At 59.8% G+C, this 16,659-nt stretch overlaps 1 protein-coding gene across 3 annotated transcripts in view; it reads right to left on the bottom strand.

The window, feature by feature from the left end:
• Window positions 1-16,659, bottom strand: part of PPP2R3B (protein phosphatase 2 regulatory subunit B''beta) — a 52,281-nt gene that overhangs the window by 5,425 nt on the left and 30,197 nt on the right. For all 3 annotated transcript variants that reach the window (XM_029241107.1, XM_029241109.1, XM_029241108.1), the window contains exons 3-9: window positions 8,862-8,965; window positions 8,521-8,623; window positions 7,694-7,768; window positions 6,073-6,159; window positions 4,757-4,913; window positions 768-816; window positions 166-255 (exon numbers count right to left, since the gene is read on the bottom strand). In XM_029241107.1, the coding sequence (XP_029096940.1) occupies window positions 166-255; window positions 768-816; window positions 4,757-4,913; window positions 6,073-6,159; window positions 7,694-7,768; window positions 8,521-8,623; window positions 8,862-8,965 (665 nt within the window). The remainder of the gene's footprint in view (window positions 1-165; window positions 256-767; window positions 817-4,756; window positions 4,914-6,072; window positions 6,160-7,693; window positions 7,769-8,520; window positions 8,624-8,861; window positions 8,966-16,659) is intronic.

Genomic DNA, 16,659 nt, shown 5'->3' with positions numbered 1-16,659 from the left:
CAGACGCCACCACCCGGGGACCCCTCCCCCAGTGCGAGCCCCGCCTGTGTCTGACCTTGCCCAGGTAGATCACGGAGCGGGGGCGCCCTCGCTCGGGGGTGACCAGTAACCCCTGCTTCTAAGTGTTCTAGCAAGTGGAGCAGAGGACAGCTGCCAGACACTCACCTGGTCGGGGTTTTCTTGTCTTCCTCGGAGATCAAGAACCAGACAAAGTCAGCGTAGCTTATTTTTCCTTCTTTCTGCACTTTTTTCCCTCTGGATTCAGGGCCGAATCGAGAGACAAAGACTGCGTCAGGGAGAAGCAGCCTGAGGAGGGGTCCCCGCCCACCTCCCCCGGGGCGTGGGGAACCCTGCGTCTGGCCCAGTCCTGTACCCTTGGTTCCTACTCGGGACAAGGCCTGAGAGAGACCATGTGACCCGGAGGAGGGTCCCTGGGGCCCAGCTCCGGCAGGAGCAGCCGCCATGGTCACAGCCTCAGGTGCAGGGGCCTGTGTCCCCCGACTGACGACCTCGTGGCAAAGGCGTGAATGTGTCCCAAGCTACGACCCCGTGTGACAATGGCGTGCCCCTTACATGTGACCTGACTCGTGACCTCGTGTGACAAAGGTGTGTACGCGTGTCCCTAACCCACGACCTCACGTGACGATGGCACGCACTCCCAGAGCACGGCCACCTCACGTCAGGAGCGAACGAGTCAGGCGCGGACGCGCGTGCGGAACGTCAGCCCAAACGCTGACGAGACCAGCTAGCTGAGCGGCGGGACTCACCGCGTCACGGCTCCCGAGAAGATCCTCTCGATCATCTTGGTGGATATGGCTGCAAAAGAGGAAGCAGGCCGTGAGCCCCGCACGCTGCTCCCGGCCCAACGTCGCAGCCTTGCAGGCGGCTGGGCGGGCTCAGGTCTGAATGCCGAGACCCAAGCCCAGTCAGGCGGAACCCTCGGGACCCAATCTCCTGCTCCCGGCCTCCCTCGGGCGCTGCCCGGCATGTTCCAGTCCAGGACCTGAGCGCAGAGCAAAGCGAGAGCGAAGAGCTGGCCCAGGGGCCCCAAGACAGAGCGGGGCGGTAAAGCCAGGACACACACGTCCGCCCTTTCAGAGGCTCTGCCTCCAAACACTCAGTTTGCTGTGATCAGCACACAAATGCATCCAACCCCCAGGCAACTAAGAGGATAAAAGAGTGAAAGACACCAAATTAGTCGGCTGGGGCTGCCATAATGACGGGGCGGCTTCAACAGCACACGTTATTTCTCCCCCAGTCCCGGAGGCTGGAGTCTGAGATCCAAGGGTCAGCAGGGCTGGTCCCTCCCGAGGCCTCTCCCCTGGGCGTGTAGACGGCCATCTCCTCCCTGGGTCCTCACAGGGTCGTCCCTCTGCGTGTGTCTTGATCTCCTCTTCTTATAAGGACACCAGTGCTATGGGATCAGGACCCACCCTAGTGACCTCATTGTACCTTCGTCCCCTCTTTAAAGACCCCATGTCCAAAGCCAGTCACATCCTGAGGTACCGGGGGTCAGGGCTTCATCGTGTAAATTTTGGGGACACTTTTCAGCCCATACCCAAGACCTATAACCACAAAAATGGAGAAATAAAGACAAAGTATCTTTTCCCCCAAGTCATCCTGCCTCAATGAAAGTCACCTCTAATGGGAAATGACTGGATGGTGTCAGAGGCTGAACAGTGTTTCTCAGAAAGACATGTCCACGTCCTCACTCCTGGGCTGTGAACGGGACCTTATATGGAAACAGGGTCTCTGCAGATGTGACGCAGTGAAGGGTCTGAGATGAGGTCCTCCTGGATGAGGGCGGCCCTAAATCCAATGGCAAGGTCCTTCTAAGAGACAGAAGAGGAGAGACACAGACACAGAGGAGAAGCCCCGAGAAGACAGAGGCAGAGACGGGAGGGATGTGGCCACGAGCCCAGGGACGCCTGGGGCCCCTAGAAGCTGGAAGAGGCGGGAAGGACCCTCCCCTGGAGCCTCTGGAGGGAGCTCAGCCCTGGGACACCCTGACTTCAGACATCTGGTCCCCAGGGCTGGGGGAGGATGGATTTTAAGCCCCTGATTTGCAGTCATCCGATACAGCCGCCTCAGGAAGCCCCTCCTGGATGACAGTCCTTCATAAATGCGTTGATTTTGGACCTCTGGCCTCAGAACTGGGAGGATAATTTCCTGTTCTTTCAGGGTCTGCCCCCACCCGCCGCCTGCCATGACGAGAGCCCCAGGGAACTGGACAGCTGACTCAGACTCACTGCCACGACCGGCAATCTGAGAACAGAACCTGTTTATCCGTGGGACACAGGAAAGGTCAGCTCTGCCCCTCTGCCTGTTCCTTCCCATGACGTAAGGAGGAGCCCTGCCGCCTCTCATGCAGGACCTGGTAGGTTAGGAAGCGGCAGAGGGAAGGGGAGGGACGCATCACAGCGCTCACATCCACAGCTGGCGGGCTGTGCCCGAAGCCACCCAGTGTCCTGTGCTGGCCGCAAGACCACGGTCCCCACAGTCAGTCGTGTCTCGAGGCCACAACGCCACCAGCCTTGCCTGGTGACAAAGCCCTAACACCAGCCCCACAAGATGCCCTGATGTGAGACCTCGACGAGGTGGACACAGGGATGTGGGCACCAGGAGAGAGTCGTGGGGACGGGCGGGGACAGGTGACCCCCGATCTGGGGAACCAAGTGCCAGCCACCACGGGTCTGCGCCTGGAGCTATTCCCGAGATCACAGAGGCAGCTGGAGTTCAGACCAGGCGTCGAATTTAGGGACGGAGTTGAGAGAGACCCACGTCCGCTCAGGCGTCCACACGCCAGCGTTCACGGCACCCTCGCGAGGCCAGTCAGAGAGATACAGCAAGCAGACGGTGCCCTGGGGAGCTCACGTCAGGGGACCGTCCGGGTCCCATCGACCAAAGACAAAACATACGCCCAGAGGATTCAGAAATTCGGTCGTGCGTGTGGGTACGTGAAAAATCCGTTATGTGAAAACGTGCAGTCTTAAGAAAACTGTTTCTAAAACTAAGAACCCGTGGCGCACTTAAATTCTGGTCCACTCTGCACCCTGAACATGTGATTTCTTGTCACGGGAGGTGGGAGATGATCATTTTCTCTTATCACAGAAGCATTTACACTGGATCCCCCCGCTGCTCCTGAGCTGTGCGGAAGCCAGAGTTCACCTTTTCAGGCCTCTCTGCGACAAGAACGCACGGAAGCTCAGCCAAACCCAGAAGCCAGAAGTGAAATCTCTCAGGGAACCGTGTCTCTGCTCCGCCGTTCCCTACCCTCAGGACGACTCCCGGGGCCGCCGCCGCCGTCCGACCCGCCGTGGCCCGAGAGGCCCCGAGCTGGAATTTGGCCTTGGGACGGTGCCCCGAGCCGCCCACGCAGACAGAGCACCGTCCACTCCGCGGACGGGCCGCTCGAGGCCCCGACACAGAGCAGGAAGCCGCAGGAGGAGGGAGGGAGGGAGGGGAACGCTGCCCCACCTGCAGAACAGGTGTTTGCTCAGCTACGGGAACAAGTGCTGGGAGCTCAGGGCGGCACCCAGACTGGCCCACACTGGGGCTCATCAGGAGACCTGGCGTGAAATGACGGGTGGGGTGGCCCCCAAATACCTGAGGACAAATGGAGGGCAGGTGGGGCGGGGAGAGCGGGGGGATGGACGGATGCGGCCTGTGTGTGGCAGCCACTACCTCTGCTCAGGACGGGGCTCCACGCCCCCCAGAGAGCGCCTCCACCAACGGCAGGACCTGTGCGTCCTGGTCCCCGCAGGTCCCGTGCCGTGTCCCATGCCCGCCCCATTCCCCATGCATCCTGTGCTGTGTCCCGTGTCTGTCCCGGTTCCCGTGTGTCCCGTGCTGTGTCCCGTGTCTGTCCCGTTCCCATGCGTCCCACGCTGTGTCCGGTGTCTGTCCCGGTCCCCAGGATCCTGTGCCATGTCCCGTGTCTGCCCCGGTCCCCATGCGTCCTGTGCCGTGTCCCGTGTCCGTCCCGGTCCCCATGCGTCCTGTGCCGTGTCCCGTGTCTGCCCCAGTCCCCACGCGTCCTGAACCATGTCCCGTGTCTGCCCTGGTCCCCAGGGTCCTGTACCGTGTCCCGTGTCCGCCCTGGTCCCCAGGGTCCTATACTGTGTCCCGTGTCCACCCTGGTCCCCACGTGTCCTGTACTGTGTCCTGTGTCCTCCCCAGTCCCCACGCGTCCTGTGCCGTGTCCCGTGTCCTCCCCGGTCCCCACGCGTCCTGTGCCGTGTCCCATGTCTGCCCCGTTCCCCACGCATCCTGTACTGTGTCCCATGTCCGCCCCGGTCCCCAGGGTCCTGTGCCGTGTCCCGTGTCCACCCCGGTCCCCACGCATCCTGTACTGTGTCCCGTGTCCTCCCCGGTCCCCACGCGTCCTGTACTGTGTCCCGTGTCCACCCCGGTCCCCACGCATCCTGTACTGTGTCCCATGTCTGCCCCGTTCCCCAGGTATCCTGTACTGTGTCCCGTGTCTGCCCCTTTCCCCACACGTCCTGTGCCGTGTCTCGTGTCTGTCCTGGTCCCCACGCATCCTGTACTGTGTCCCGTGTCCGCCCTGGTCCCCAGGGTCCTGTGCTGTGTCCCTGTCTCCCGTGTGTCCTGTAGGAGGAGACCAGAGGCAGGACAAGGTTCAGGCCTCAAGGGTCAGGAGAGGCAGCCACGCTGGTCTCCCTGGAGACGCAGGAGCCCGGCAGGGCAGCGCCCGCCCCAGTGCTGTGTCCCCGCCGCCCGCAGGCCGCGTCCTCACCATGGTCATTGTGCCGGGCCAGGTCCTGCGCGTCAATGAGCAGGTCGTGGTCCGTGTCCAGCTCCCAGAACTTGCAATAGATGACGTAGAAGTGCTCGTAGGAGAAGAACTCCGTCAGCTGGTTGATGTCCACCTCGTCTTCCAGGAGCGCCACGTTCTGCCAGGACACACCCAGAAAACTGCTGTCAGGAACCTCCGGCTGCAGCGTGGAGACGGGCCTCCCGCAGGAGGGACACGCCCCAGGAGTCCCACGTCGTGAGGGCGGAGGGTCAGAGCTGGTGGAGGCCTGCTTGAGGGCTGGGAGTCCAGCACCCAGGTCGGGGTGCGCCCAGTCAGGTCTGCGAGACTGCAGCACGGAGCAGCCCAAGCACGTACGCCCTCGTGGCCGGGGGCTCCTGACGCGAGCGGGTCAGCCCCACCCTTGTTGACACGCACACGTCCACAGAACCCGGGTGCACCGGGGCGGGGCCATGCCTCCGGGATGGATGAGGGGAAAGGAAGGGTACAAGATGAACGGAAGAAGAAAACCGGTGGGCGGGTGGATAAATGAAAGGCAGGAAAATGAATGGATGATGGACGAGTCGGGGGATGAGGGATGGATGACAGGTGGGTGGGGTGATGATGACCGGTGGGCAGATGAATGGGGTGACCGCTGAGAAGCTGGGTGCCGGATGGAGGGATGGAGGGAGGGAGGATGGGAGGGGGGAGGGAGGGGGAGGGGGGTGGGGAGGAATGGAGGGTGGGAGAGTGGACAGATGGATGACCTAGGAGTTGGTGTAGCGATGGGTTATTGGTGGGGGGTGGAGGGATGAATGAGAGCATGGGTAGACGAAGAAGTGGATGATGGGTGGGGGATGGATGCAGGCACAGGTGATAGGTTGCTGGGGGAATGGGTAACGGCCGGGTAGATGGACAAGAAGGTGGACGACGGGTGGGTGGACTGGGTGGGAGAAACAGGTGATACGTCAGTCGATGGAGGGACGGGTGACAGGCTGGTGGGTGCAGGGAGAGACGACGGGTGGGCGGAGGGGTGGGTGGGCCGACAGATGACGTGTACGTGGGTAAAGATGCACTGCTGGCGTGTGGGTCGAGAAATGGATGACGCCGGAGAAGGGAGGAAGAGAGGCGGGGTGGGGTAACGAGGACGGCTGGGTAGACGCGTGCGCTGACCGCTGACAGGCTGGTGGAGGGATGGGGGATCGATGCTGGCCAGGTGCAGGGATGGGTGGATGGGTCGCGGTGGAACCTGGGGAGGACGGATGAGTGGGCGGGGGCATGCAGAAGGCCCTGTGTCCCCTCGGCCAGCCGCCACCCACCTGCAGGAACGTGCTCCTCCGGAGCTCTGCGCACGTGATCCTCCCGGACCAGGACCTGTTGACCGTGTAGAAGATCCTCTGTATGACCTGTAGGAGGAGGCCCGTCCCCTGAGCACTGGGACGTGGGGGGCTGGGGTCCCTGCACGTGACTGTGCAGCAACCCCACGTGTGGTGCTGCAGGAACCCAGCCTGGGACCTCGCCTACGAGCTCCTGCCTGGCCTCACCAGGAGTTCTGCACCCTGGGCCGCAGGGCCCCGTGTCGCCAGCAGAGGGCGACCGCCCCGCACGTCACCAGACGGGGGTGGGGGTGGGGTGGGGTGGGTGGGAAGCAGCCCCGCCTCCAGCTGCAGGGAGGACACAGGTGGCAGGAGAAGCGGACCTGCTGCCACATGCGAGGGGATGTCCGGGTGAGACGGCCGCACCTGAGCTGGGATGGCGCGGGCACGCAGTTCCTGCGTGTCTGGGAGCCCTTATTACACTGCGGGTGGTTTGAGAGACTGCCCCCAATGCTTCCGCGGACATTCAACTGACCACTGAATGAAAAACGTTAACTTAAAGCCAGAGAGTGGCCCCTGCCCCCTGCACAGTGAGGCCCACCTTGGCCACGGGGCTCAGCTCCGCTCCCGGGTGGGCATGTCCCCAACTGTGATACCCCTCACCTGTCCCAGGGCATCTGCTCCCCTGTCCTAATCTGAGATGTCCCCTCGCCTGTCCCTGTCACGGGCTGTCCCCTCACCTGCCCTCCCGGGGCATCCCCGCCAACCTGTCCTCGTCCGAGACATCCCCTTCCCCCGTCCCTGCCGGAGGCTGTCCCCTCCCCCCGGACGTGCCCTGCCTTGTCCTGTCTGCGCAGGGAGGTCGGGGCATGGGAACGGAGCACCTGGCGCACAGCCCCGTTCACACGCAGCGCTCCCTGCCGCCGCTGGAATGAGGCAGGGCTCCGGGCACCGCTCCTCGGCGACGGGGCCCTCAGGGCGACGCAGAGCGGTGAGGGGGTGGAGGGAGGCCTGGGGAACTGCGGGCACGCGGACTGCCACAAGCGTGTGCTCCGCGCCGCGTGACAAGCGTGCCCCTGGCCGGCGTGCCACGGGGCCGCCGTGCCGCCCACCTCCACCTAGAGCCGGAGGGCCGTCCTCCCCAGGTGACCTCTGACCAGGGCGGGGGTGGGGGATGGGCCATGGGGTCCTCGTGTCCCCAGGCCAGGCCGGCATCCCACCTGGAGCGCTCAGAGCGCCGTGCTCCAACTCGCTGGGGGTGCTCGCCTGGACCCGAGGAGACCCGGCCCTCAGGAGGAGGGCCCCGGGCGTCCTCTGAGGCCCCTCCTGCCCAGAGAGGGAGACCGCTGGGTCTCTGGACGTCCCCTCGCCTGCTCCGCCCTGTCGGACCCCAGGGCATGCGGCCAGGACCACCCAGGCTCTCGCTGAGCGCGCCCAGCTGGGGACCCAGGTGGGACACACAGCCCTCCCCATGCCCGAGCCCCACGCCCGTCTCCTGGTGAGAAAGCGGGCCGTGAAGGGCCACGGGTCCGGGGCTGGGTGTCCGTTCCCTCACGGCGGGCCTGGAGCCCGGGCCTCAGGCGCCCACGGAAGCCACAGGGGCAGCAGACGTGCTCGTACTCACCGTGGTGATGTAGCGGGAGTGGAACTCTGACGCTTCCTTCAGGAATGCCAAGCCCGGATGGGTGTTCACCACGTCCTGCACACAGGGGATGGGACACGGCCCTGGGATGTGCCGCCAGGCCCAGGGATAAGAACGCACGTGTCCACCAGCAACATCCAGGTTCACACATCCAGCCACAGAGCCGCTCACGCAGCATCACCCCAAACACACGGTTACACGAAATCACATCAAATTAAAGGATCACACAGAATCATCTGGGCCACGAGCTAAGGAATCATGCCACCTCTCGCGGCCGAGGGTAATAATCTGACACATGTAAACGTATAAAAGACCACCGTGGAAGTCCATCCCAGATTCTGAGAAAGAAAATTTGCGATATCCTCACTTAACAGAGCACTGCAGTTCCAGGAGCCCTTTAAGTCACTTCTATTCAAATGGTTTTGGTAACTTCGGTTACTCCGTGTTCACGGGGAACACGCGGGTAATCAGGGACCACCTTCGATTCCCCTCTACAAGATGGAACATAGAGCGCTAAATATAACCGTGTTTACATGAACCAGAACGGCGTTTGGAAACGAGCATTCTGCAAACCGCGACCGGCTTCTCGTGGGCAGCCCGGCGCCCCGAAGGTGCTAACCCCTGTCCGGCTCCACACTCCGCAGGTTCAGGTGTGGAGCTGTCCACACCGTCCTGCCTCTCACGCGGGTTTGGAGGGGCTGCATGGAACCAGCTTCAGAGGAGCCCGCCCGCCCGCCTCCGGGGTGTAGACACGGGCGCGCCTGCGAGGAGGGGGCGAGGGCATGTGCGGCGGGGAGGCGGGGATGCACCTGCAAGAAGGGGATGAAGTCCTCCTGCGCCAGGGAGTTGCCGCCGGGGCTCACGAGCAGGTGGACGAACTTGGCCGCGTCATCGTGACAGCTCTGGAGCATCCTGGGCGACAGAGGGCACCCCAGCTGCACCCAACGCGCGGCCACAGGCCCCTCCCCAGACTCCGGGGTCGGGTGCTCCGTGAGGAGGGGCACAGACGGATGGGGCCCCGCAAGGGAAACGACGGCCGTGCCGGGCACCCCCGGACATCCGTCTCAGTCCCTTACTGTCCCGGCCGCAGGAGCGCCGGCCAGTGGAGGCAGAGGCACGGCCGGACCACCACTCCCGCCCCGGGACTCACTTTCTCCACATGGCGACGAACTTGTGCACGGAGACGGAGCCCGTGCGCTCTCCACCGGCGCCGCAGAAGAGCGGCCCCTTCCAGTAGAGCGGGCAGCCGCAGGCCTGCGGGGGGAAGGGGGGGGAGACGACACAGGGTTAGCGCGCCCTGGGCCCCCGGCTGCCCGAGCCCCTGAGGTGGCCGGGAGCGCACCGCGTGCACACAGCCCGACCGCGCAGCCCAGCGCCTGCGCCAGCCCCAGGGGCCTCCAGGGGAAGGGGCAGCCTCTCCCAGCCGACACTCCGGAGACGCTGACGGAAATGGCGCTCCCGAGCCTGGGGCACAGACCACCTGCCCCAACTGGAGGTGTCACATTGGCAGCTGTACAGAGGCAACAAGCATGTCCCCAGCCCTGGATGTGCAGCACCTCCGATGACGCGTCGGGACGGCGTAAACGACAGAGAATGTCAGGAGACACTCGGGGTGCGACAAGGACGAGGCTGTGACCCGGGCACATCTCAGGGGTCGAGGCAACCGCAGGGCTGGCGTCCACAGCTGTCAGCGCAGGTGCTGACCGGGAAGCAGGCGGAAAACCCACGCTCTGAGCTTCCCTCCCGAAAACACAGAAGAAGAAGGGCGGAAACAACAAAGGCTGAGAGAAGAGAAAAAGAGAGCAGATACACGACAGAGAAAGTCAACAAGGCCGAGTCAGCTCTTCGGAAAGCTTTTAAGCAAGTAATCACCCCTCAGCAACACTCCTGGAGAAGCAGAAAAAGGAAACGCGCGCTCCGCACATCAGCGGTCACTGCAGAGCCCATCAGCGCTGGACAGACAGGCAGTGGACACTCCCAACAACTGGAGGCCAGGAAACGTGACGACTGCAGGGCGGACTCCTTGACTAACGGACGTGTCTAACCAGAGCTGACAACGGACATCCAGACGGTTCTACATTTCAAGAGACCAAACCCATGGCTTAAAACCTTCCCACTGAGAAAATCCCAGGCCCAGCTTTAGGGAAGAAATCACGTGGATGGTACCCACACTCTTCCAGAGAATGGAAACAAGGGACGTCTCCCAACTCCTGTTACGAGGCTGCACGTCCTGGACCCTGACACCTGTGAAGGGAGATCAGGCGCCCTCAGCTCCCAGGAACAGAGATGCCAACATCCCACACAAAGCCAGGCCGGCAAATTGAATCCAGCAGTGAAAAAAAAAAGAAAAATCACAGTGAAACAAACAACAGGCCAGGAAACTTCAGAAGAAAAGGGAACACAGCACGGGAATCAGGGGCGTACACAGGAGCCCACGGCTCACGTCTGCACGTGGAGACGCGCAGGCCGGCTCTGCCCTGAGCTGGAAGGGACAGGCTCCACCAGCAGAGATGGAGGAGGGGAAGCTCCGGGCAGAGACAAAGGGGAAACTCTGGTAATGCAAAAATATGCGACGGTAGGGAGAATTCCTAAAGGGTTACGAAATACCGGAATTACACTAAGTCCCCTACACACGAACGAGTTCCATTCCGAGAGCACGTTCCGAAGTCCAGTTTGTCGGTAAGTCCAACAAAGTCAGCCTAGGTACCCAAGTAACACAATCGGCTGCATAGTACTGTACTATAGCAGGGTTCTAATACTTCCCATGCAAATGATACGTAAAAAATAAACACAGAAGATGAAGAAAACATTTTTACAGTCCCTTGAAAAGTACAGCAGTCCAGTACAACAGCTGGCACACAGGGGCTGGCGTCGAGGGAACAGGCAAGAAGAGTTACTGCCTGCAGGAGGGAGAGGAGGTGGGAGACAGTAGAGCTGAAGGGTGGTCAGTAGTACGAGGCGGAGGGCGAGCTGCAATGTCACTCTCACTCGTGCCTGACGCTGACAGTAAGCACATTCGCATCTCTAAGAGTTCTCAACTTCAAGGTGTGTACGTAGGGGACTCATATGTAACAGAAAACCAGCAAAGCTGCGGGATCCCAGGACAATGTACAAAAATCAATTATATTTCCACACACTGGCAACAACCAATTAGAAAATAAAAAATGTAACAGTGCCATCTATGAACAGCATAAAAAACATGAACCTACAGGTAAACGTAACTGAAAGTGCGAGATCTCTACAAAGGGAATGAGAAAGCGTGGCTGGGAGAAATCAAAGACCCCCCAAATGGAGGGACAGACCATACAGATTCCTGGACTGGACACTTAATGCTGTTGACACATTTTTGACTGGAGACATTACAGGCACAGGCGTTAGTTTCTGCAAAAATCCCACGGTCAATAATGTGTTAAAATGTCAACTCTTCCCCAGACGACCCACAGATTCAACGCAAAGCCAATGCACACCCAGCAAGGTGTGTTTTGCAGAAATCAACCAGCTCATTCAAAGCCCACGTGCAAACGCACACGACTGTCAAGCCTTCCGTGCAGTCACAGCAGTGAGGCTGTGCATCAGGGCAAAGAGGAAGGGACCAGTTTAGGGTCAGACGCCCACGTCCACCCACCAACTCAGCACAGACAAAGCTGGCAGCAGCTCCAAGGGAACAATCGTCTCTACTGAGAGCCCAGCTGGTCGGCGGGGCAACTCTACAAAACCATGAGGGAGGGATCCCGGCCCCAAGCGTGGACGGTGAAACTCCAGAAGGAAATTCAGGAGATCGTCCCGATGCTGGAGAAGCAAAGGTTCCCTAAACATGACTCAAACACCAAAACTCTGAAAGAGAAGGTGGGTGAACTGAACCGCTTCCCCACCAGAACTCCAGGGCATACGTCGCGGAGAGCACAAACACAAGCAGCAGACCAGGAAAACGTTCGCAGGGCATTATCCTGACAAAGGGGCCACACACAGGCTGTAAACTAAGGCAGAGGTACAGGAAAAAAGGCAAAGGGCCCAAGAGAGCGACAGGCCCTGCAGGGAAAAGGGTGTGAACATGGCCAGGACTCCGGGAGGGAGAGGCAGAGGAAAGGCGCAAACCGGATCCCCACAGAAGCCCACATTGGCGATGGCGCTCACAGGACCCGGCTCACAGGCATCGCCCGCGGGTCGGGGAGCTGCCGGCAGATAGTTTGGCAGGACGCACCCCCTGACCCGAGCACTGGCCACGCACGCCCGTGGCCGGGGGCCGCCCTGGGGGAGGCCACCGGAGTCCACTCCTGCCCACCGCGCCAGGCCTAGAACGTGCCGGCGCCTTAATCCTTGGCGCCCCAGGAGGGAGCTGCCCGGCTGCGCGGGAGCCGTGCGTCTGGATGCTCTGTGGCTTCTCGCACACGCTGGGGCGGGGACCACGGGGCGAGGCTCGGGCACAGTGCGGGCTGAAAGGCCTCTACTCCACGCAGGTGGGCGTGCGTCCTGGGCGACGGGCAGCAGAGGCCTCCTGCCAGGGATGCTGGCGCCAGGGCCCCAAGGGGGCTGTGTGAGTCAGGGCGTGGAGGACACTGGCCGCTCCCCGGGGTGGGAGGGCGCAGGCGGCAGGGACAGGGGAGGCAGGGGCCTCGGGCATCTTGCCTGGGGTGCTCGTGCGGGCATGTGAGAGCTCGCTGGGTGGACTCGGGCGATGGCACTGTCCTGTCCCACGGCCGTGCGTCCGTCCACCGCACAGCAGGAGCTGTGCCCTTGCCCGTGGGGTGACGCCTGCATTCACGTCCCCAGAACGAGCGGTGCCTGCACTTCCAAGCCCACCCACCCCACAGGCAGCTGGAGAGTCCATCCTAACGCTTTCACTGTGACCTCCGTCCGCTACCTCTCAGGACCGTCTGCAAACATTCTAAGGGAACGGGAAACACCAACTCTGAAATCCAGAGGTACAAAGAAACGTGTTTAAAAGTATGGTAAAATGCCACCCTGAAGGGAAAAACACATGGCAGGGTCAGGTTTTACAGGTCTGTAACGTCTATCTAGTGTACATGACGGGAGACCCGGGCACACGCCGAGGCCCTCGTCACCCCGTCAGGAGCAGCCCTGCGGTGACCCCGATCCCCGCCCTCACGCCCCTTACGGCACCCCCCGACGCCCGCGCACACACAGAGCTCCCCGTCCGTCCACACAGCCTGTCCCGAGCACGGCAGCATCTGGCCGGGGCCTGGGGTCTGGCTGTGCTCACGGGGCACAGGACATCTGACGTCCCCCATGCAGGACTCTGTGTGCAGACCATGCGCAGGTGCGCGCTGGCCTTTGCCCGGTTCCCGGTCAGGCGCCCCGTGGGGTCCCCTAAGGGAGGGAGCCCCAGAGCAGCTGTGCTCCCACCACGAACACCTGGTGCCAGGAGCGTCTTCTGCTCTGATATTTGGCCTCTGCCCCCGGCTCCTGACATGGAGCCCCCAAGTCCCTTGGAATCTCCTGGCGGGACGGGAGCCTGTTTGGTCGTGGATGGGGCTGTCCTTAAAGAGCCCACACCATGGTTACTGAGCTAGAACTTTCAGCCCCCCGGCATTCTCTGCAGAGGGCGAGGGCAGAGGTGGAGGGAAGCCTCGATCATGCCCATGGGATGAAACCTCTGAAACATCCCCTAAGGGAGCGGGTTCAGAGGCCTTCCAAGTTAGGGAACAAATCCGCCGTACCAGGACAGAGATGTACCCCAACTCCATGGGGACAGACTGCTGCACTGGGGAGCCCCCGACGCCTCACCCTGATGCCTCTCCACCAGGCTGCTCACCTGTACCCCTCACCGTACCCTTTATAAGGAACCCTTTATAATGAACTGGTGTTTCCCTGAGTCCTGTGGGCTGCTGAGCAAACTGCGGAACTCGAGAGGGGCTCGTGGGAACCCCCGGAATCCAGAGCTGGTCAGACGGACACACAGGTGACAGCCTCGGACTCGGGCCTGGAGTGTGAAATGAGGGCGGCCCTGTGGGTTCAGCACCCCCCCGTGCTGACTCCTTCTCCAGGCAGAAGGGCTCAGAACTGGACGAACTGCAGGACGCCCAGATCAAAGCCCGCACGTGTGCCGAAAGAGGCCTCCGTGCGCAGGGAAAGGAAGCAGAGACTGTCCTTTTCACGGATCAGCCGTTTGCCCCTTTCTGTGTTCAGAGAAGCGGGTCCACTGATCTCGGGCGCGCAGGCTCCCGAGAAGCATGTCTCCGGCAAGAACAAGGGCCGTGTCGCGATGACGAGAGAGAAGAAGGGGTGTGAGGGCGGAGCTGATCTGGGGACAGGAGGTCCTCACACGACACAGCCGCCAACAGAGGCACAAAGGCCACGGCCCCCGGCCCACAGCTCCCCAGGGAAACCCCGCAGTCACTCAGCATCGGGAGCCGCACCCTCACCGACGGAACAGGCAGAAACTGCCGAAACGCCGGGACCTGGACACGCTCGGAACCCAGGGAGCAAGCCGACACTCAAGGGCTGGACGGCCTTCAAGTGCGCATTTACCAAGACGACCACCCTCAGCCCAGAAAACAAGTCTCAGTACATCTGGAAGCACTGAGACCAGACAGAGCACCCCTGCCCACGACAGAACTAAACTGGAAATCAGTAACCAAAACATGTATAAACAAGGTGCAGGAGTTGAAAATCAAAACAACGAAATTCTAAATAACAAATCAGCCAAAGGAGAAGTTACAAGACAAACACAAATGTAGTTTGCACTGAATGAGAAGGGGAAAAAAAAAACAAACACGAAAAAACCCAAAAACCAACACATCAACAATGTTTGGGATGCCGGTCAAGCAGCGCCCGGAAGGAAGTTCACAGCATTAAGTGCTTCCGTGAGCAAAGCAGAAAGGCTGAGTGCACAAAGCTGCCTCGTTAAGAAACTGCAAGGAGAACAGTTAGCCCTAAAGAGAGCAGAAGAGAGGAAATAATAAAGACGGGAAATCGCTGCAATAGGAAATCATTACAGAAAAGTTAGCAAAACTAAAAGCTAGTTCTCAGAAAAGATCAGGAAAATAAAAAAACTTCTGGCCAAGCTGACTGAGGACAAGGACAGAAGACACAAATGCCAACATCAGAAGTGGCAGAGGGACGTCAGTCAGTACAGACCCTAAACGTGTGGAATCTTACCAACAACGTGTGTCAATAAATTCACCAAGTCATGGGAGCTGGGCACACACTTGAAAGACAGGAACTACCCCATCAAACGCAATGTCCACAACCTTCCCAGGGAGAGAATGTCCAACCCCAATGCTTCACTGTGCATTCTGCCAACGTTTAACGTAGAACACCAGCGCAGTTCTAAACACACGGCTCCGGAAAAGAGGGCAATAGCCCAACCAATTCTGTGAGGCCAGGCCACCCTGCTACCGAACCAGAGAACTCACTAGACAAGGCATCTCCAGATGGGCGTCTTTCCGGAGCCTGGATTTAAACCCTAACAAGACACCAGCAATCAGGATCCAAAAGCACGTAAGGAGGAAGAGACAGGATTTATGATGAAATGGGATTCATCCAAAGACGCAAGACGGCTTGAGGGAAGAAGAAAAACCACAGGAGCCCTCAACACGTGCAGAAAAGCACTGGGCAATTTTCAACACGCCTTCGAGATTTCACACAGTACAAGGGCTCTCAGCAAACTAGGTTCCTCAACCTGATAAAGGACACAGGAGCAGCTGCAGCCCCCACACTGCATCTGCTGGGAGCGACGCGCCCTAAGGCTGGGGGGCGGAGGGCTGTGCTGCTCCCACACCCTGAGACAACGTCCTCAGGGAGGCCCGGCCAGCACAGTGAACAGGGCAGGAAAGAGGATACAAGACACGCAGATTACAGAGGAAACGGGGACACCCTCTTTATCTGTGGAGGACGTGATCGTCTATTAGAAACTCCTAAGGAACCTGAAAAAGTGATCTGATGAGTATGTTTCGTCCAAAGTCAACACACAAAAATCAACGGTACTTCTGTACACTTCAAGAAACAGCCGTAAACTGCAGTAAAATAACGCTATTGACGGTATCATCAAAGATATGAAACACTGGGTTATGCCCAAGTATTCATACGTTTGATGAAAGATGAACATGACAAAACGGTACTGAGAGAAATTAACGATGCCTTAAAGTCTGAGAAATGCTGAGGTCATAACCCAGCAGACTCGATGTTGGAAAGGCGTGGATTGTCCCCAAATTCACCTGCACACTCAAACGATCACAAGCCGAATCCCAGCAGGCTTCTTTTGCAGACGTGGGGAAGGTGATTCTGAAGTTCGTGTGGGAATGCAGAGACACCAGAACAGTCTCAGCACTTGAGAATCAGAGAGAAGCAGGAAAATCGGCACTGCCTGAAATGAACACAGCAGTGAAGCTACAGCAGCGGGGCCAGTGCTGTCCTGCTGTGACAGACAACCCGTCACCGACACCCAAGAGCATCCAGGGACAGACTCACGTACGGCAATTCCCGTCGGAAGAAGGTGCCGAGGCAAGTCAGCGGGAGGACGAGGCGCCCAACGAGTGGGTCTGGGGCCACTGGACACTGTGTGCAGAGATGCACCTTCCCTCCTACCCCACATGTGCCAGTACCCAACTCAGAGTGGAGCACAGACCTGAAGGGAAGAGTTACCCGAATCGGCCTTTAGAAGAAAACACAAGAGAAAAATCCTACTGGCCTTGGATTTTCCAGCACTTCTCATCAAGGATACAAATGCATAAACCAAGTAGGGAAAAAATCTGAAAACTGGACACAATCAAAATGAAAAACGTTTGCAATTCCAAAGACTGTTATGAGAGCAGCAAGACGAGCGAACATGGGGAGAAAGCGTCTGCCGCACAGTGCCTCTGACGAAGGACTGGCATCCAGAATGTATGCAAAGCACATATAGCTCACTAGTAAGAAAACACCAGATTTTTAAATGGGCAAATGATCTGAACAGGCATGTCATCAAAGAAGACATACAATGACAAATG

This window comes from Monodon monoceros, unplaced genomic scaffold (assembly GCF_005190385.1).
Source record: "Monodon monoceros isolate NGI ecotype Baffin Bay Population unplaced genomic scaffold, NGI_Narwhal_1 Super_Scaffold_22, whole genome shotgun sequence".
In the NCBI taxonomy this organism is placed as follows: domain Eukaryota; kingdom Metazoa; phylum Chordata; class Mammalia; order Artiodactyla; family Monodontidae; genus Monodon; species Monodon monoceros.
Note: the sequence above shows the minus strand (reverse complement) of the source record. Positions and strands in the feature narration are given on the sequence as shown.